The sequence below is a fragment of the Bos javanicus genome, chromosome 18 (assembly GCF_032452875.1).
Source record: "Bos javanicus breed banteng chromosome 18, ARS-OSU_banteng_1.0, whole genome shotgun sequence".
Lineage (NCBI taxonomy): Eukaryota > Metazoa > Chordata > Mammalia > Artiodactyla > Bovidae > Bos > Bos javanicus.
In genome coordinates this window covers 56965422-56984337 of record NC_083885.1, presented here as the reverse complement: position 1 = coordinate 56984337, position 18916 = coordinate 56965422, and the positions used below count along the sequence as shown (strand labels likewise).

General features: G+C 55.4%; 2 protein-coding genes and 4 non-coding genes across 8 annotated transcripts; 5 read left to right on the top strand and 1 right to left on the bottom strand.

Moving 5' to 3' along the window:
- Positions 1 to 132: 132 nt before the first annotated feature.
- Positions 133 to 6459, top strand: LOC133229614 (Friend virus susceptibility protein 1-like). The gene is made up of 5 exons (XM_061386177.1): positions 133 to 204; positions 2077 to 2114; positions 3528 to 3566; positions 4571 to 4611; positions 5042 to 6459. The coding sequence occupies exon 5, from the start codon at positions 5096 to 5098 to the stop codon at positions 5924 to 5926; it is 831 nt and encodes a 276-aa protein (XP_061242161.1). The 5' UTR covers positions 133 to 204; positions 2077 to 2114; positions 3528 to 3566; positions 4571 to 4611; positions 5042 to 5095; the 3' UTR covers positions 5927 to 6459.
- Positions 1886 to 1976, top strand: LOC133231202 (small nucleolar RNA SNORD88). Its single transcript, XR_009731081.1, has one exon. It is a non-coding gene; the product is annotated as a small nucleolar RNA SNORD88 (small nucleolar RNA).
- LOC133231201 (small nucleolar RNA SNORD88) lies at positions 3350 to 3443 on the top strand. The gene has a single exon (XR_009731080.1). It is a non-coding gene; the product is annotated as a small nucleolar RNA SNORD88 (small nucleolar RNA).
- LOC133231203 (small nucleolar RNA SNORD88) lies at positions 4391 to 4484 on the top strand. The gene has a single exon (XR_009731082.1). It is a non-coding gene; the product is annotated as a small nucleolar RNA SNORD88 (small nucleolar RNA).
- On the top strand, positions 4880 to 4971 carry LOC133231200 (small nucleolar RNA SNORD88). The gene has a single exon (XR_009731079.1). It is a non-coding gene; the product is annotated as a small nucleolar RNA SNORD88 (small nucleolar RNA).
- A 1823-nt stretch (positions 6460 to 8282) lies between the features above and the next one.
- ACP4 (acid phosphatase 4) lies at positions 8283 to 18893 on the bottom strand. Of its 3 annotated transcripts, XM_061386129.1 has the most exons (13): positions 18694 to 18893; positions 17997 to 18077; positions 17705 to 17845; positions 13321 to 17428; positions 13163 to 13249; positions 12246 to 12392; positions 11838 to 11936; positions 11391 to 11486; positions 9839 to 9971; positions 9676 to 9758; positions 9160 to 9302; positions 8749 to 8987; positions 8283 to 8673 (listed from the first exon to the last, which is right to left on the bottom strand). In XM_061386129.1, exons 4-13 carry the CDS (start codon positions 13759 to 13761, stop codon positions 8558 to 8560), a joined length of 1584 nt encoding a protein of 527 aa, XP_061242113.1. In that variant the 5' UTR covers positions 13762 to 17428; positions 17705 to 17845; positions 17997 to 18077; positions 18694 to 18893; the 3' UTR covers positions 8283 to 8557. The 3 variants fall into 3 exon arrangements, with proteins under 3 accessions (XP_061242113.1, XP_061242112.1, XP_061242114.1); XM_061386128.1 differs by having other exon boundaries at positions 8283 to 8987; XM_061386130.1 differs by lacking the exons at positions 17705 to 17845; positions 17997 to 18077; positions 18694 to 18893 and having other exon boundaries at positions 13321 to 13425; positions 13497 to 13604.
- Between the last annotated feature and the right edge of the window lie 23 nt (positions 18894 to 18916).

Sequence of the window (18916 nt, the reverse complement as noted above, 5' to 3'; positions counted from 1 at the left end):
GGCCAATGTCTCATCTCCTGTAGGAAGATTATTATTCTTATTTCCTTCCTCAAGCACCAAAGTACAGTTTCTGACACCGGCGTCTGTGCTGGACACCTCGGGGCATGGCCCACCTGGCGCCGCGGGGCGGGCCGTGCGAGCGGCGCGCGCAATAAAGCAGAGCGCGCTGCGACTCGCACATGCGTTGCAGAGAGTGAGGTTTGGGTGAGCTTTCCCCTGTGGTTCCTGTTTGCGGGAGGGCGCGCGTTGGGGACTGGGTCACGCGTGTCGTGTGTGCCAGGGGCTGCAGCGGGGCGGGCACGCCGTGGCAGGGACGGTGTCAGGGCTTTCGTAAGCACTCGGCACCCGCACCTCGAGGCGATCCCTGAGTGTTCCCTTCGGGGCGGGCAGTGGCTCGCTCGGAGAGGGTGGTGGCTCCCTGGGGGCGCCCAGCGGGTGGAGGAGGAGTCCTGCTGCCGAAGCGAACGCGGATCCCCCGGGGCTGGCCCTCCTTTGCGCCGCAGTCTGGCTGCGCCGTGTCTGCTGCCCACGTTTCAGGGCTCCGCCATCTTGTCCATTTCTGGAGTTATTTTGCGGGGTGGGGAGATGTGGGGGAGGTGGGGAAGGTAGGTTTATGACAGTCTTTCTGCCTGGAGGTTTTCCACTCCAGTGTTAGCTTACACGTGCTTTCCTTAGGAAATCTGTATTCTGATTTCATGTGGCTGGCGTTTTGTGCGATGTACAACAGAGGCTGCGTGGGAGGTAGAGACAGGACCTCGAGGGTTGCCAAGGAAGGAGTGGGATCTCTTAAGTGAATTACTGGGTTCTCTTAAGTGAATTACTGGGTTGTGTCAGAACCAGAGGGGAGTAATTGTCGGACAAAGCAAAGGGGGCCTTCGTTCACTTTCAGGAGTCATTCTGACACAGTCATTTAAATACCAGTTTTGTGCTCGCTCAGAACATCAGAGTTTTGTTAAGCGTTAGTTCTGGGCTAATGGGGCTTTCTGGATAGCGTTTTCCCAACTCCCGAGCAATACCACACCTCCTCCAAGGAGATTCAGCCCAGGGATAGCTAGCCGATTTTCTGTTTCCCTACCACAAGCCAGCAAGAATCTCCTCCAGCTTTGTTTCTCCTTTTAGAAAACAGTTAATTTTGTCCTAACTGTTGCCTTGTCACAAGTGGAAGGCAGTTTCTCATCCATTCATCACTCCTTTGCCACTGTCCCATATATTCCCTTTTCAGGCCTTTTCGTTGTTAAAATCCCCAAACATACAGGGAAATAGACGCTTAACAGTACGTTTCGCCATGTTTGCTTTTTGTGTACTTCATGTTTTGGAAATAAATTTCTTATTTCATCCAAAATCGTGAACACAGTGTCTCTCAAATAGCATTTTTTCTATTTAATGACAATGGTGTCATCGTCCTCAATGAGATTAAATCGTTCAGGAGGCCATCTCCTGTCTGCTTTGTGGTCATAGTTCCTGTCATTTCCAAAATGTCTTTCACTGTTTTGTTCAAAACTGGTTGTGTTTTAAGGATCTCTGGTGACTGCTTCTGCTGCTTGTACTTCAAGGTTTCTCTTTGCCTCCTTATACACCGCCCTCCACCCCCTGGACAGTTTCTTCCAAGGGATTTGCATCTTAGTAGTCACTGTGCAGGGTCGGTAGCCAGTAGAGTCAATGCTGGAAATCTGCAAAACTGGGCAAGGGGAGTAGTCAGCAGGTTCTCTCCACGTGGGTTTAGGACAGTCCTTTGTGGACCTGTGACACTGGGGAGGTGAAGGCATCTTGGTGTCACCACAGGGAAGGCTGTGGGCTTTTGTACCCTGTGGAGGACTTTGTGTTTTCCAGTCTCTAGGCACTGGGTGACGGTGAGTGGCCTTGGGACCTGGTTGCAGAGGGACCCGGGCTCCCATGATGTCCAGCACTGGGCTCTGATTACCCCCTGAGGACGCAGTGCCCCCAGGACCTTTGACACCTGGGGATCTGAGGGGCCTTGGTTTTGATGTTCTCTGGATCCGCCCCCAACCTCCCCCCCTCCGCCCTCCCCCCCAGACTCTCTTCCCCCGCCCTCACCAAATCCTTCCTGTGTTACAGGTGTGTCTTCAAGCTGAGGGGCCACCCACCCCACCTTGGTAAGAACCCTTGCTCCCAGTCCCTGACCCACCCAGATCTAAACTGTCTCACCCTCATTTGGGGTGACTTTGCATCAAACATCTCTGTGACCTAGTTTATCTGCCAGCAATCATGCAAAGCCCAACTGTCCTGTTCTTGGGCTTAGAGATGTTAGTCAAGTGATTGCTCTCCTGAGCCTCAGTTTCTGTGTCTGTAGAGTGGGTACAATCCATCAGGAGCAGATGGGCCCTAGTCCTCTGCCCAGTTGGGTGGGGATAGTGATGCCCCCTGCCTTCAAAGGTAGGGTTTGAATATAACAAGGAATATGGACTGCAGAAGGGGAAATACATAGTCTGTCCATGGTATCCATGGGGATTGGTTCCAGAGCCCCACAGATATGGAGGGCCCAGTGTAAGTTTTTGGGTTTCAGGGGGAAAGACTAATCCAAAGTCTGATTTTCAGACTCAGCAGAAAAGAAGCAGAAAGGCTGGAAGCACTATCATTGTCACATTGTAGGGTGGTGGTTGTGGGATTTGTAGACAGTGTACCTTTCAGCAGAGTTTAGGCAGCTTCCCATGAATCATGCATATGTAAACTGATACAGTTATCAAGTTTACCCTCAGTTTACACAATAGCCACTGTCAAAGAACATGGTTTATCTGGAGACTGTCTCAAAATGTTTCAAGTCTTGCAGAGTGTTTCACAATTGTTTCAACAGCTAAATCATCAAATAGGCATGGGTATGTGTGTTACTGGAAAACAAACAACTGTTCCCAGTTCTAGGAGGGTTCCCCCCCCCCTCTATTCAATGAAGTCTGGGCCTAAATCTGTATTCCCACTAATAAGGTTGACTTGAAATTGATGGAAATAGATTACTTTCTAAATACATACTATGGAGAACTGGAAGTGTAGTCTCTGGGGAGGTTTAGATTCTTGCTGACAAGTACTTGAGGGGGTGAGAAGCTGTGTCCTCTGAAAGGTTAGCTCAGAATGGGGAACATTGGAGCACCTTTTTGGAAGGGCTCTTCTCTTCATCCAAAGTGGTGTGGGCCGAGAGGGAATTTCTGGGGAAGTGTGGAGTTGGGAGGATGCCACTTGGACAGGGATATGTGAAGGGGCTGAGAAGAGGAAGCCCTAAGGGATGTGTAACACCTGTAGATTTATGAGGCAGCAGAACTGGTGAGATGGAAGCGTTTTATTCTGCATCGGCCAGTCTGAGGACGGCGGGATTGGGGTGTGGGGTTTGAGGGCACTGGGACCCCCGTGATGGCCAGCACTGGGCTCTGATCTCCACTGAGGACACGGTGCACCCCGGGACCTTTGACACCCGGGGGTCTGAGGCGGGGTCCCACCTCTGGGGAGAGATGGAGGAGGGGGCGTGGTTGCTCCACACCCCACCAACCTCCAGCTCCCCAACCCCTTACTGTCTGCAGGTGGTTCCTCCAGGAGTTGAGCAGCCTGGCCACCCTTCGGTAAGTAAAGAAGAGACTCCCCTTGTTATTAATACTGTAATAATCATAATCCAATTTACAACGGCATCAATTTGTTAATAAAATGTATAGAGTATGGTAATATTAATAAAGATGGATGCTGAGCATTTAGTCTGAGCCAGGCCGCATTTCTAAGCCCCAGAGTCATCCCGCCAATAACCTCATGATTTGAAATAGGTGCACTTTTGTCACTACTTCACAGCTGAGGCGGAGGCACATAAAGATTGCGATTTACCCATCCTCGGCTCCTTCTGGCCAGGAGGGGGCTTATTTCTGCAGCCCCCATCCACATTCAGGGGGACCGGGTGGTGGGGGCTTTCTCTGTCACCCCTCTTCCCTACAGTTGAGCATACAGGACCAAGGAGGTGGATTTTGATTCGTGGTTTTGCCACTTTTGACATTAGGGCACCTTCATGATGTGTCTGCAAGGATAGGGCTGGGGCGGGGTGTGTGTGTGTGTGTGCGTGCGTGCGTGTACGTGCTTGTGCGTGCTGTGGGCCGGCCTCCCCTGAGGTCCCAGGCCCCACCCTGCCTGGGCTCGTAGCTAATGCCTCAGCCAGTCCTAGGGATTGCCCAGGAGGTGGCAGAGCTAGGGGGTCCTTGAACAGTCAACCTTTGCAAGTCACCCTGAAAAGTAATGCATGCTCCCTGAATTCCTGTGGCATCCGCTGCAAAGATGGAGGGGTGGTAGTAAGAGGAAGTGGATGCAAGAAGGGCTGGGGTGAGGAACAGGCCAGCCTGGGGTGGGGGGTCGGGGGTTGGTTTGCAGAGTGATGTGCTCACTTGGTGCCGAAGGGGCCGTGTGGGGGACCTCCCATGATGTCTAGCACTGGGCTCTGATCTTCTCTGCAGACGTGGTGCTCCCCTGGGACCTTTGACACCCAGGGGTCTGAGGGTCCCGGGCTCTGGGCAGAGGTGGATAGGGATTGTGATTGCTGCACCCCACCAACCTCCTCTTCCCCACCCCCATGCCTTCCCGTCTGCAGGCAGTTGCTCCAGGAGTCCATCAGTTCCTTCAGCCCTCCCGGTAAGAACAAGTTCTTAGTGGGTTGGCCAATGCCGTAATCGTATCGAACTTATCAAATGTAGAGATGGTGGTGGTGGTGGTGGTGGTATCCGTACAGGCAGATGCTGAGCACTAAACTATGAACCAGGCACAGTGCTAGGCACTGAAGGCATTTAATCTTCACAGTAACCCCATGATGGGGGCACGGTGGGTGGTGTAAGGTATAAGGGGAACAGCTTGGGGTCTGCGGAGATATCCGGTATCCGGGCTCCTGAAGGGGCCGTGCTTGGGGCCCCTGTGATTTCCAGCGCTGGGCTCTGATCTCCCGTGAGGACACGGTGCCCCCCCAGGACCTTTGACACCTGGGGATCTGAGGGGCTCCCCCTCTGGGGAGGGGTTGGGGGAGGGTGACTGTTTCCCTGCCCAACGCCCCTCCGTGCCCTTCCCGCAGCTCCAGCGGCCGCGCCCCTCGGCATTCTCGCTGGACCCCGCGCCTGGAGCAGCCATGGCGGGGAGGGGCGACCGCTACTACACATACACCGAGCTCCTGGCCATCGCGCGGCGCTTCCGGCAGAACCCCAACGAGCTCATGATCAGCTGGATCCTGCGGGTGTATGACCAGGGTGGCCAGGCCCTGTCCCTGAATTCCGGGGAGCTGGCCCTGCTGGGCGACCTGACCGGCGACGCCGTCTTCAACTACCGCTGCAAGGCCCTGCGGGGCGACTGCAAGACGCTGCTGGCCTGGCTGCTGCTGGCCTGGCGCCAGCGCTGGGAGTCCTTCCTGCACTTCGAGGCCACCGAGCTGCCCTTCCGTCCCTGGACCACCATGGAGGAGGGCATCCAGCTGGTACGCGAGCTGGGCATGCTCGACTGGATCTACCGTGAGCCGCCGCTCCCCGAGCCCGCCCGGCTGGCGCCGGAGGACCTGCCCTTCACGCAGGGCCTGCAGCGGCGCCTGCTGACAGCCGCGCCCTCCGAGCTGCGGCTCTCGCTGGTCAGCCTGCTGGTCAAGGGCATGACGGTGCTGGAGGCAGTGATGGAGATCCAGACCATCGCCGACGTGGGCCTGCTCTGGCGCCAGAGCCAGCCGGGCCGCGCCAAGCTCATGCTGGGGCCAAACCCCACGCGCAAGGACCTCATGGGCTGGCTGCTGAGCCACGGCGTGCCCAAGGAACGCGTGGACAAGCAGCCCACCAAGGTCCTCCTGGAGCTGTACATCAAGGAGGCGAAGCGCAGCCGCGGCCACGCCCCCTACGGGCTAGGGGAGGAGCAGCCCCCGCCTCCCCCGTACTCCGACCAGGCATGTGGGGAGGAGCCACCGGTGCGCCACGACTAGGTGCCCCCTGTCCTCGGGACTGGGACCGGGACCTTGTAGGGGAGATGCAGAGCCTTGGCCAGAGTGTCCAAGGAGCCCCAAAGAGGGGTGGTGTCTGTGCCCCCGGCCACCCGTGGGCATAACCGGCCACTGCTGGAGGAAAACAGGTGGCTGGCTCTTGGCAGCTGCTGCTGGATGCAGGGAGAGAATCTGTTACATTTCCAGTCTGTTACACTTTAGCCCAGAGGGCATGGTGGGGTGGGTGTGCCTTCTGCCCCCACCACTCTGCCTCATGGCCCCCAGCCCCACCCCCCAGGCACTACAGGCCAAGTGGGAGACCCTGCCGCCCACACCATGAAAGCACTTTGAAGTTTGTTCCCTTTTTCTTAAAGTGGTTGTTTATTTTGGTTTTTTTTAATGCAATATTTTTTTTACTCGATGATCTTTAGCAGACAACACTTGTTTTTTAGCGGTGCTCGTTTCCCCCTTTGTGAAGGATTGTCTCTTAAAAGACTTTTTTTTTTTTTTTCTTCTGCAATGACTTTATCTTAAAATGGAGTTTTGTCCTTTGCTCGCCTGCGAAGGGGACGGCCTGTCCCTTCCTGTTTCTCCAGCTGCGTGTGTGGCTGGAGGGTCTGTCACCTCCGGGCGAGGGGCACTGCGGCCAAGAATCCCAGCTTTGTGAGGATGGACAGCCCTAGCAGGTGGTACCACGCATCCATTAAAAAAAAAAAAAAAAAAACGCGCGTGTCATTCCCTGTGAGCTGTGGTGTTTGGGTGCAGGGGTGAAGCTGGAGCCAGAACCTTCCCCTAGTGAGGCCAGGGGTTGGTTACGTGGTCTCCCTTGACACCCCTCCCCCACCCCACCCCCAGCTGTCTGCAGAGGAGAGCACTGGGCTCTTGGTAGGCCATGGGAGCTGCTCCAGCAGCAGGGTTAGGTGAATCATCTAGAGCTTTCCTTGGGTCTTCTATGGCTCTATGGGGCTTCCCTGGTGGCTCAGTGGTAAAGAATCTCCCTGCCAATAAAGAAGACACGGGCTCCATCCCTGGGTCAGGAACATCCCCCTGGAGGAAGAAATGGCAACCTGATCCAGGAAATCCCATGGACAGTGGAGCCTAGCCGACTACAGTCCATGGGATTGGACATGACTGAGCACTCTCACATATGGATCCATAAGCAAGAGACTATGTTCCTGTACCCCCTTCACCGCCCAAGACCATGGAGTGCAGACAGCATTCCTAACCCTTCCCTGAGGCCCTGTGACTGTCCTGGAACTGCAGGGGTGATGGTGGCCTGCGTGCTCATGACCCGGGCCACCTGGAGGGCCCAGCTCCCCTGCCCCACGATGCTGGGCGGTGGGTAGTGCCAGGGAGGGTGTACTGGCCCCACTTGGGGCAGGTGGAGAATTTTCCTGTCTTATCTAGCTGTGAGGACCCAGCTGTTAACCTCAGCCCTTCTCCCATGCCTGGGGTGTCTGGGTCTGTCTGAACACCAAGCCCCCACCCCTGGTCCTCCAACTCTGCCCCATCTAATAGGCACCAAGTGGCGTTACAGAGTGCCCACTGCACACCAGGCTACTTGTACAGTCAGATGGGGTGTCGACACGATGCTGGTGCCCCAGACTGCTACTTGGTGTGTGGGGAAGGCAGAGCCTCCTGGTTTGAGGGGTGACCGAAGCCCCACAAGAGCAGGCCTGGCATCACCCGGTCTAGGACAAGCACCCATGAGCCTGCTGTTCATTAGGTGTGCGGTAGCTTCCCTTGGTTCAGTGCCCGCCCACAAATGAAGCTCCTGATATGTACCTTCCACTGGTACAAATGGGACCTCAAGGCAGCCACTGGCTACCATACCCGGCAGTGTTCAGGTGGGGTCCCTCCCCCTTCAGATCATTGTAGCCCCTGCTATGCTAGGCAGCCCTCCGTTAATATTACTGTCCCCACCTGCTCTGCTGGTTCCCAGGAGGTTAGTTTCAGGGGTGGGGGAGTTTTTGCGTCAAAGATGGTGGGGCTCAGTTCAGTCGCTTGCGACCTTCAGCTCGCCAGGCTTCCCTGTCCATCACCAACTCCCGGATCCTGCTCAAACTCATGTCCATGGAGTTGGTGATGCCACCCAACCATCATAGGTGGGGGCACAGAGACCAGTTAACCCAAATTCACGGCCTCCGGACAAGTCCCAGCAGGCTGGCAGTGGGACCAGGCTTTGAATCTCAGCTCTCCCAGAAGTGTGTAACCCACAGTGGGGGACTGACCCAGAGCACAGGTGATGGCACCTAGAAACGGGTTTCCACACGTACACGCTGTGCTCCCAAGCATGTATAGAAACGTGCACGGAAACACCCATACAGGTATTGTCCACAGAAGCACAGGACCACGTAAGTATGCACATGAGTGTAAAGTATGTATATACACAAGCACTACACGCATTCGTGCCGGAGTGCACGCGTGGATAGCCGTCCGCGTGCACCTGCACACAGACCCATGCACCCTTCAGCCCACAGTCATCCATAGGGCCACGTGTGGCTTCCATGCCTGGGAGTCCGCCCCCGCGTTCCCCCGGCGCGCACAGTAAGTCACAGAAGCCAGAGGAGCGGGTGAGCAGAAGTGTTGGGATCCAGGTTCAGTTGTGGGGGAAGGGGTGCCCGGTTTCCTGGCTCACACGGGGCCCCCCCAGGCCCGCAAGCAGCCAGGTCTCCAGGCCAGTAGGCCCAGCCCCATGCTGAGGGCGGCCAGCACGGCCACAGCCCCAGCCAACAGGGGCACCACGGTGGCTGCGGGGAGAATACGGGGGTGTGAGTCTCGAGACCGGCGCCCCCCACTCCCACCCCAGCGCCGAGGGCCGTCACCTGCGGGGGTGGCGGGCTCGTGGGAGCCGTGGCAGGGGATCCCGTGAGCCGGAGGCCGGGCGGGGGCCGTCAGCTGGCGGAATCGGCTTAGTGGGCAGGGGGCTGGGCACCCGGGGAGGCGGAGAGTCAAAGGCAGACCAGCAGAGTCGTTGCGGTAGAAGAGGGAGACGGTGACATTCCTGGAGGAAGAGAGGAGGTACCTTGGTCCGTCCTCGCCTTCCCTGCCGCTGACTTTGAATCTGGAGAAGAGCAATTGGATGGAGCACGGCGTTTCTGACTTCTATCCCTGCCAATACCGTCCCTTTAAACTCCCCCGCCTGTGCCTGGGTCACGCCCTGTACCGGGGTCTCCATCCCTCCTCCTCTAGAGCGTTCTGGCCCCGCCCATTTCCGGGTACCGCCCCTTCCTTACCCTGAGTGGTCGCCGTCTGCGTTGTCGCGGTCTGCGTCGCCCAAGCGCCGCCGGAACTCAAAGCCAAGGCAGGCGGCGTAAGGCGGTGTGTGCCCATCGTAGAGACCCAGGGCCCCCTGGAGGGCCAGGAGAGTGCTGTCGTGCTGCGGGCGGATCCAGGGCTGAGTCGGGGCTCCTCCAGATGGCCCTCGGACCCCTTAGAACAAATCCCGCCCCCCTCAAACCTCCTCAACCCTGGAGGCAGCCCCACCAGTTACAGGTGGTCATTTAATAAATGAGTGGACAGCTCAGCCAAAAAGGCTGTCCTTCCAGAAGAACTGATTTCTTTCCCATCATCATATTGTCACCTCCCTCCTTCCAGATTCCATATCTGGTGATGTGATCTGGGAGTATGGTTTGGAGATATATGTTACTCAAGGCATGAGGCTGAGGTTCCACCAGTCCCCGCTCACCCAAATCCCACCCCCTCCCCATCCCTGTGCCCACATGGCACTGCCTCCCTTCCCAAAGACTTACAGCGGAATACATAACCATCTTGAGTGGCAGCCCCAAGCGCTGCACCCGGGAGAAGTTGGCCAGGATGGCATCTAGCAGGATTCCTGACAGGGCAGATCAGAGAGTTAAGAACCCTCCAAAGGAAGGCGCCTGGGCCTCCCAGCCGCCCGGCTCCACATCTCACCCCCACTCAGCTGGGCCTTCTCCGCTGCCTGGGGTGGGCCCACGTGAGCTCCGATATCCAAAGCCGAGATCTGAGCTAGTGTCTGCAGGACATCTGGGGAGGCCCAGGATGGTAGGGAAAGACCATGGGCTTGCTGGGGAGAGAGAGAGGGGACAGAGTGGCCGCGATGTCCTGAGTTCTTCATGCTCCCCTTAGACCCACCACGATGCCCCCATCAGCTGCAGTTCACTCTTCCTCCTCCTCTGGAGAAGGCGATGGCACCCCACTCCAGTACTCTTGCCTGGAAAATCCCAGTACCGGAGGAGCCTGGTAGGCTGCAATCCATGGGGTCGCGAAGAATCGGACACGACTGAATGACTTCCCTTTCACTTTTCACTTTCATGCATTGGAGAAGGAAATGGCAACCCACTCCAGTATTCTTGCCTGGAGAATCCCAGGGACGGGGGAGCCTGGTGGGCTGCCGTCTATGGGGTCACACAGAGTTGGACACGACTGAAGTGACAGCAGGGAAGGGAACCCTCCTCTGATGCCCTCATAGGTGAGGTCTGGTCAGGAACTTACGGTGTGGGTAATGTGCTAAGTTGCTTCAGTTGTGTCCATCTCTTTGCGACCCTATGGACTGTAGCCCACCAGGCTCCTCTGTCAATGGGATTCTCCAGGCAAGAATACTGAAGGGGGTTGCCATGCCCTCTTCCAGGGGATCTTCCCAACCCAGGGATCAAACCTGCATCTCTTACCTCTACTTGCATTGGCAGGCGGTTCTTTACCACTAGCACCACCTGGGATGTCCTTGGTGTGGGTAATAGCGATTATTAATTAACCATAGTAATGACCATTATTCCAGAAGCCCTTATCAGAAACCCCTGGGGCTAGGGCTGTTTCAGAATTCAGATGTTTGGGGGGACTTCCCTGGTGGCCCAGTGGCTAAGACTCTGCACTTGCACTGCAGGGGGTCCAAGTTCCATCCCTGATCAGAGGACTAGATTTCATATGCTACAACTAAGACCTAGTGCAGCCAAATAATTGTTTAATTAAAAAAAATAATTCAGACGTTTGCAATTTCAGAAAGGTCTGGTGGTGAGGGTAGTATTAATATATACCTCGTAACACATTCTGTGGGGGCTGGGGCAGCCGCCTTAGACACACACTTTGCTCTTCCCACCATGCAATTAGGAGCATTCCCATTAAGTGGGTAAGCAAGGACTGCCAGCCTCATGCCTCTTCAGGTCAGCGCCTGGGGCCCAAGCTTTGCCTTCCTGCGCTTTTCCGATTAGGGAACTGGAGGATTGGAACAGCAAACACGTAGACCGAAAACGCCTCACTGTGTGCCAGGCGCTATTTTAAGCGCATCGCGTGAATTAACCCCTTTCGATCCAATCAGCAACCCAAGTTGATACGAATGTCGCCATTGTCGTTGCATAGATGGAGAAATTGAGGCACTAAAGGTTAAGTGACTTGCCTGAGGGAACACAAGTAGTGAGCGGCAACGCTGGGATTGGAACCCAGAGCCCTTAACGACTTAGCCGGCTGGGTGAATGGGGCAGGGGCCCACCTGGCAAATCAGAGTGTCCAGGACCTTCCACGCCTTGCGCAGCGGCTCCCCGACCAGCGGCAGCCCCGTGAAGTTCTCCAGGCGAGTCAAGAAGTCCTGCAAGCACCGAACCGGGATGGGTGAGCCTGGCAGACGTCAGCACCCCTAGGGTCCAGCGGTGTCCGGCCGGCCCCGCTGGCCCTGCCCACACGCCCCGCCCCCTTCAGCCTGCCGGCCCCGCCCTGTCCTGTGGGTCCTGCCACCTCCCACTGGCCCCGCCACAACCCGGTCGGCCCCGCCCCCTCAGCCTGCCGGCCCCGCCCTGTCCTGTGGGTCCTGCCACATCCCACTGGCCCCGCCCCATCCCGGTCGGCCCCGCAGCTTCAGCCTGCCGGCCCCGCCCTCTCCGGCCCCGCCCTGTGCTGTGGGTCCCTCCCCATCCTGCCGCATTGGGCCGGCTTGGCTCACCGTCCAGCCCTTCAAGGCGGTCTTGTACTCGGCGGCCTCCGTGGCCTCCCTCAGCAGCTCACGGTATCGGGGACAGCTCCGCGTAGGGAACCTCAGCAGCTGGAGGAGACTGAGGCTCAGAGGGGACAAAAGTGTGACCGGGGCCCGACTGAAGACAGGGAAGTGGGACTTGGGGGGCGTCCTGTCTCCGGTCCACGGTTTCTCCCAGATATGGCTGAGCAGCGAGGGGTGGGCCGCTAGCCCCATCAGGACAACTCAGCCCCAGGGAAGGCTTCCTTGCTCTGGTTCCAGGGAGCCCCCCATCACCCCCATCGGGTCCGAGCCTGGTCTCTGAGCCGCTGGCCCTCTCCATCTGAGTCCCTGTCTCTCTCCATCCCTCCCGCCCCCAGGCCAGTCCAGCCCCCTGACCTTGTCCTCAGTGACCGGCACCGTGTGCACAGGGATGGGTCTCCAGGTGGCCTCGGAGCGCCCTGGGGCGGCCTCAGGGAACAGCCCGGCCAGGTTGGCCTGAGCACTCTCCAGTGTCCGGTCAAAGTCTGTGCTGCGAATGTACACCTGGATAGGGGGTGAGAGGACAGGCCAGAAGACCACTGTCGGGGTCAGAGGTCAACTACAGTAGCAAACCAAAAGCTTCAGATTCAGCTCAGGGTCGAAGGTCAGGTGTTAGGGGTCAAAATTCAGGGCAGGTTCAAGGACCTGGCCTTCAACATTAGAAGTTGGTATCAAGGGTCAGAGGTTAATGTCAAGAGCAGTTGAGGTGGGAAGTTGGATGGACGCTGAGGATTAAGGGGATCAGTTGAGCCAATGAAAGTCAGAAAGGAAGATCAGAGTCACTGAAGGTGGAAAGTTAGAGGTCAAGAGAGGAGGGCAGGTTGGAGGTCATGAGATCATGTCAGCAGGAATGATCCTATGGTCATCTGTCAGGAGACAGAGGAAGATATAGAAAAGTCAGATTTGATGAAGGGTAGAGGTCAAAGGTTGGAGTCAGAGAGCAGGTAGAATCAATGAAGGCCAAAGACAGAATCAATCAAGTTTCGAAGTCAGAGGGCCTGGCTGGAGTCAGTGAGAGTCAGAACACAGAGGTGGAGATCTGAAAATAAAAGTCAGAGTTGATGGAGGTCAGAGGTCAAGATGTGACAGGTTGAGATAGAGTCAGGGGTCAGTATGGGTTAGTTGATGGTTCCGGGGGTCAGAGATCAGACCTAAGGTTCAGGTCAGGTGGATGGGGGTCAAGGGCCAGAGATGGAGGCCCAGGGAGGCACTGGAGTCAGTGGAGGTCAGAGGTGAGAGGTCATGAGGTAGGCTGAAGGTCAGCATGGCTGTACCTCTTCCCGCCGGTACTCGGGGCTCAGAAAGTCCTCGTAGCGGCTCCTCAGGAAGCGGCCCAGCTCCAGCTGCTGGCGGACCCCCTCCTGGGGACAGAGCCGGTTCAGCGGACCCCTCCCCACCCCACCCCACCCCAGACTCCATCTGAGTGTCTCACCTCGGTCAGCTGGCCCAGGCCACGTGGCCACAGGGTGGATGCAACCTCCTTGTGCGGGTCAGTGGGGTAGGAGGCCAGTGGGGCCCGGTCGCCATGGCGGAACACCTGGGGAGGGGACCAGGTCAGGGCCAGGCTGGGGGACGTGAGGGGCTGGGACGGGGCAGGGGGCACCTCACCACCGCCACGAAGACCAGGGGTCCTTCCATCAGGGCTGGGGGCAGCAGTAGCAGCAGCAGCAGCAGGAGAGGTCCGGCGGGGTGGCCCCGAAACCCTGGCCCGGCCATCTCCACACAGCCAGACGCTGAGCTCAGCGCACTGTCTGCACCGCAGCCCCACCTGCTCATTACCCCCGCCCCAGCACCCCCCCACCAGAAGAGCAGGTCCCAGCACGCCTCCCCCTGGATCCAGAACCCCCGATCCCCCAGGGCCTCTGTCAGCCATGGATTCACCGGGGATGTGTCCGTTTAATCTTTCCCGCAACCTCAGGAGATGTTGATCTGACTGCCTCTGTCTCCATGGTGTGGATGGGGAAACTGAGGCACCATCAAGGTAGGCAGTCTGCCTGAGGGAACACAGCTAGTGAGTGGCAGAGCTGGGATCTGAACCTAGTGCCCTGAGAGTGGGTGCAGAGGGAGGGAGACCCCCACCCCTGCCCCACATTCTAGACCCTGCCTTCTCCTTGCTCCCTGCTCTGCCTGCCACGTCTGTTCTTTGAGGTTCTCTTGAACTTCTTGGTGATTTCATCTTCTTTCAGTGCCACTCACAGCTGGCCAAAGCCAGCATGGCCCAGAGGCTGAACACCCATACCCTGGAGCTGAGACAGGTTGGGTTCAAACCCCAGCTTTGCCACATATAAAGCTGTGTGATTTGGGGCAAGTTACTGCCCCTGTCTCTGCCTTTGTTTTCTCATTCATAAAATGGGGACAAACATGGTCTGTACCTCAGAGAGGTTCTTTGAGAATTGACAAGTTCTAATAGATTGGGAGTCCTACTAGCTCAGTGGTAATCTGCCTACCAATGCAGGAAATGTAGGAGACACAGATTTGATCCCTAGGTCGGGAAGATCCCCCCGAGGAAGAAATGGCAACCCACTCTAGTATGCTTGCCTGAAAAATCCCATGGACAGAGGAGCTTGGCAGGCTACAGTCCATGGGGGTCAAGCATGCACGCAATGCAATGCAATATATTGGGCACTTAATCCAAGGGTTTGCAGAGTAACTACTCAATAGTGTCAGTGATTTATTGCTGTGTAACAGATCACTGTAAAACATAATGAGGACTTCCCTTGTGGTGCAGTGGATAAGAATCTGCCCTCCAATGCAGGGACACAGCTTCCAGCTTCGATCCCTGGTCTGGGAAGATTCCACATGCCCTGGAGCAACTAAGCCTGTGCGCCAAGGAACTAGATCCCCGCACGCCACAGCTAAAGATCCTGCGTACGGCAACTAAGACCTGGCGCAGCCAAATAAATGAAGGAGACCACAGAGAGCTCCCTGGTCTCTCCCATCACAAGAGGAGACATTAAGTAACTGGCCATCTGTGAACCAAGAAGCCAGCTCTCACCAGACACTGAATATGCCAGGACCTTGATCTCTGGATCTCCAGCTTCCAGAACTATGAGAAAGAGATTTGTGTTGTTTAGAAGCCACCTCATCTATGGTATTCTGTTGCTGCTACTGCTAAGTCGCTTCAGTCGTGTCCGACTCTGTGCGACCCCATAGACGGCAGCCCACCAGGCTCCCCCATCCCTGGGATTCTCCAGGCAAGAATACTGGAGTGGGTTGCCATTTCCTTCTCCAATGCATGAAAGTGAAATGTGAAAGTGAAGTCACTTAGTCGTGTCCGACCCTCAGCGACCCCATGGACTGCAGCCTACCAGGCTCCGCCGTCCATGGGATTTTCCAGGCAAGAGTACTGGAGTGGGGTACCATTGCCTTCTCTAACAGAATGGTATTCTGTTAGAGTGGCTCAGATGGATTAAGACAAGCCCCAACTCAAGATCCTTAAGGTAATCATTGCTGCAAAGTCCCTTAAGCCATGTGGGGGTTCTGGGGGTTGGGGTGTGGGCAGTTTGGGGTTATGACTCAGCCCACCACACAAGTAAATAAGGGGTGGCCCGCTCCACCCCTCTGACCCACTTTCTGCCCTTCTCCTCCCTGTTCCATGCCTTTAAGAAAGCCATCTGTCTTCAGCACCATCCTGGCCCCTCTACTCTCTGGGTCCCCTTTGGGGTCAGCCAGTGAGGGGAGCAGGAGCTCTGAGGGTGGTGCTGGCTGTAACACAGCTTTCTTAGGGGAGGACCCTGTCCTTTGAGGGTCTGGTGACATGGATCTCACCCGTTGAAGCCTATGGTGCGTGTGCTAAGTCGCTTCAGTTGTGTCCAACTCTTTGCAACCCTATGAACTGTAGCCCACCAGGCTCCTCTGTCCATGGGGATTCTCCAGGCAAGAATACTGGAGTGGGTTGCCATGCCCTCCTCCAGGGGATCTTCCTGACCCAGGGATTGAACCCATGTCTCCTATGGCTCCTACACTGCAGGTGGATCCTTTACAGCTGAGCCACCGGGGAAGCCCCCTTGATGCCTAGGCGTGTGTATTGATTCACTAGGGCTGCCGTAACAAACGACCGCAAAAGGGCTGGTTTAGGCACCAGAAATTAATTAATTTTTAAAAAATATTTGTCCGTTTATATGGCTGTGTTGCATCTTAGCTGCAGTGTGGGCTTCTCCGTAGTTGTGGAGTGCAGGTTTAGTTGTCTCGAGCTTGTGGGATCTTAGTTCCCTGACCAGGGATCAGTGCAGAGTCCCCTGCATTGGAAGGCAGATTCTTAACCACTGGACCACAGAAATTTATTGTCTCACAGTTCTGGAGGCCAGGAGTCCGAAATCAAGGTGTCAGCAGGAAGTTGGTCCCTCCTGGGAGGAAGGATAGGTTCCCAGGCTCTCCCTAGCTTCCGGGGTCACTGACGGTCCCTGGCTTTCAGGAGCATCACTCCAGTCTCTGTCAAAACCTGGGCCTCTCCATGTGTGTCTGTCTCTGGGTCTCTTCTCTTCTTATAAGGACACTGGCTATGACCTGATCTTAACTGGATTTACATCTGCAAAGACCCTATTTTGAAATGAAGTCACTTTCACAGGTACCAGGGGAGAGGACTTGACCTGACCTTTGGGGCGGGGGGATTCAGTTCAATTCCTACCAGGTGGCAACAGCTCCCTGATTTTTCTAAGCCCAGCACTGTACCATCCCGCCAGCTGTGAACATGAGCCCTGCATTAAACCTTTTTGAACTGCACCTGCCACTTTCTGCTGCAATACTGAGAGAACATCCTTCCAGATTTTTCAACACATATATTTTTTTAAAATGTTATTTATTTGCTGTGCCGAGCTGTATGCAAGATCTTAGTTCCCCGACCAGGGATCGAACCTGTGTCTCCTGCATTGGGAGCGCAGAGTCTCACCTGCTTTGGGAGCACGATCTTAACCACTGGACCACCAGGGAAATTCCAACACACATTTTAAAAATATCTGTGTGCTTTTTACTGAAATGAGATCCTGCAATTTTGTAACGACCTCCTACTTTCCACGTCAACGGTACTTTCACCTCATCTAATAGCCACTCAGAGGACCCACATGTCTTCCCAAATATCATGTACAGCTGATATATCCAAGCCAGAACCCAGTTCAAAATCACCCATCGAACCTGGTCATGTGTCTCTTATGGATTTGCTCAAGTAGAGGAAGCCCATGTGCCTTGGGTTTTTTCTTTTGTTTTGTTTGGGGACACAGACTTCTTGGAGAGACCCTGCCAGTTTCCCCGTTGAATGTCTTACCTTCTTGGTAAGGTATCATTTCACAGCCGATTCTTGTCATTTCCAGGTTTTAGGTTGTATAAATCCACTGGAAACTCTAGATTAGCAAGTACTGAATCATTGCTTCTAGGAGTGTATGTGTATATCACATAGCTTATAATTTTAAATCCAGAAAGGTACTCATCTGGGCCTTCCCTGGCAGTCCACTGGTTAAGAAGCCACACTTTCACTGCAGGGGTCATGAGTTCGATCCCTGGTTGGGAAAAGAAAGATCCTGTATGCAGAGCATTGTGGCCAAAAACTAGAAAAAAAAAAAAAGCAAATATAAAAAACTATTCAGCCAGGTAGATGCCTTTTTTTTTTTTTTTTTTTTTTGTTTTACTTTTTTTTTTTTTACAAACTAGAAAATTTGCCTAAGGCCACCCCACTCCCAAGTGCCAGAGCTGGAATTCAAACCCATCCCATTGGCCCCCAGAGCAGGAGTTCCTCCCTAGCCCCGCCCTCCCCCTTCCTCCTGTCTCCAGCCTCCGGGCTGCTCTCTGCTCACAGCTGAAACAGGAAAACAGAGAACTATCACCTCTATCAGCCACAGCTGGGAATGTGCATGTCCTCAGTCTCAAACTGTAGCCACTCTGTGTAGAGATGGAACCGTGGATAACGAGGGCTGACTGCACTGGTATCTCTGTCCTCCGTATCTCTCCTAACCTCAAAATTAGTCCTGAAGGGTGGACCCAAAGAGATTCAGATGTCTACAGACATCACCTGCTGAGAAGGAGGGCTGGTGGAGTGAACAACAGGGACCACCGGAGGGCCGTGGGAGTCCCAGGCGCATCACAGAGCCCTTGGCCCAGAGATGGGGAAGTTGTTACCTGCGCCGATTTCTACCTTCGTAACTGGTGCTCCATGAGATGAAAAGATGGTTGCTCCTTGGAAGGAAAGCTATGACCAGCCTATACAGCATATTAAAAAGAAGAGACATCACCTAGACAACAATGTTCTGTATAGTCAAAGCTGTGGTTTTTCCAGTAGTCATGTATGGATGGGAGAGTTGGACCATAAAGTAGGCTGAGCACTGAAAAAGTGATGCTTTTAAACTGTGGTGTTGGAGAAGACTCTTGAGAGTCCCTTGGACAGCAAGAAGATCAAACCAGTCCATCCTAAAGGAAATCAACCCTGAATTGGAAGGACTGATGCTGAAGCTGAAGCTCCAGTATGCTGGCTACCTGATACAAAGAACTGACTCATTGGAAAAGACCCTGAGGCTGGGAAAGATTGAGGGCAGGAGAGGAAGGGGGCGACAGAGGATGAGATGGTTGGATGGCATCACAGACTCAATGAACATGAGTTTGAGCAAGCTCCAGGAGATGGTGAAGGACAGGGAGGCCTGGTGTGTTGCAGTCCATGGGGTCACAAAGAGTCGGATACAACCGAGAGACTGAACAACTGCTGCTCCCGCCCTCAAAACTGGTGATGGGGCTCTGGAAGGCTCAGCTCCCCCACTGCTGTGTCTCTCAAGCTTTCGTCTGGTGGACACCATCGGAGGAAATTTTGCCTGGGCCACCTCACCTGCTCTGGCCTGCAGCCTCCTCCTGCTCCTGCTCCTGCTCCTGCTCCGGGATGTTTCTGCCACTTAGAGCTGATCCTGTTCCTCCCCTGCTCCTGGCCCTCCCGTGGCTCCCCAGCGCCCTCTGGGGTCGTAGGTCTGGCTTCTCTCATCTCAGATACTCCCGTCTCAGAGTTCAGATGCTCCCTGTATCCAAGTGCCCATCTACCCCAAAGCTTCTGGGGC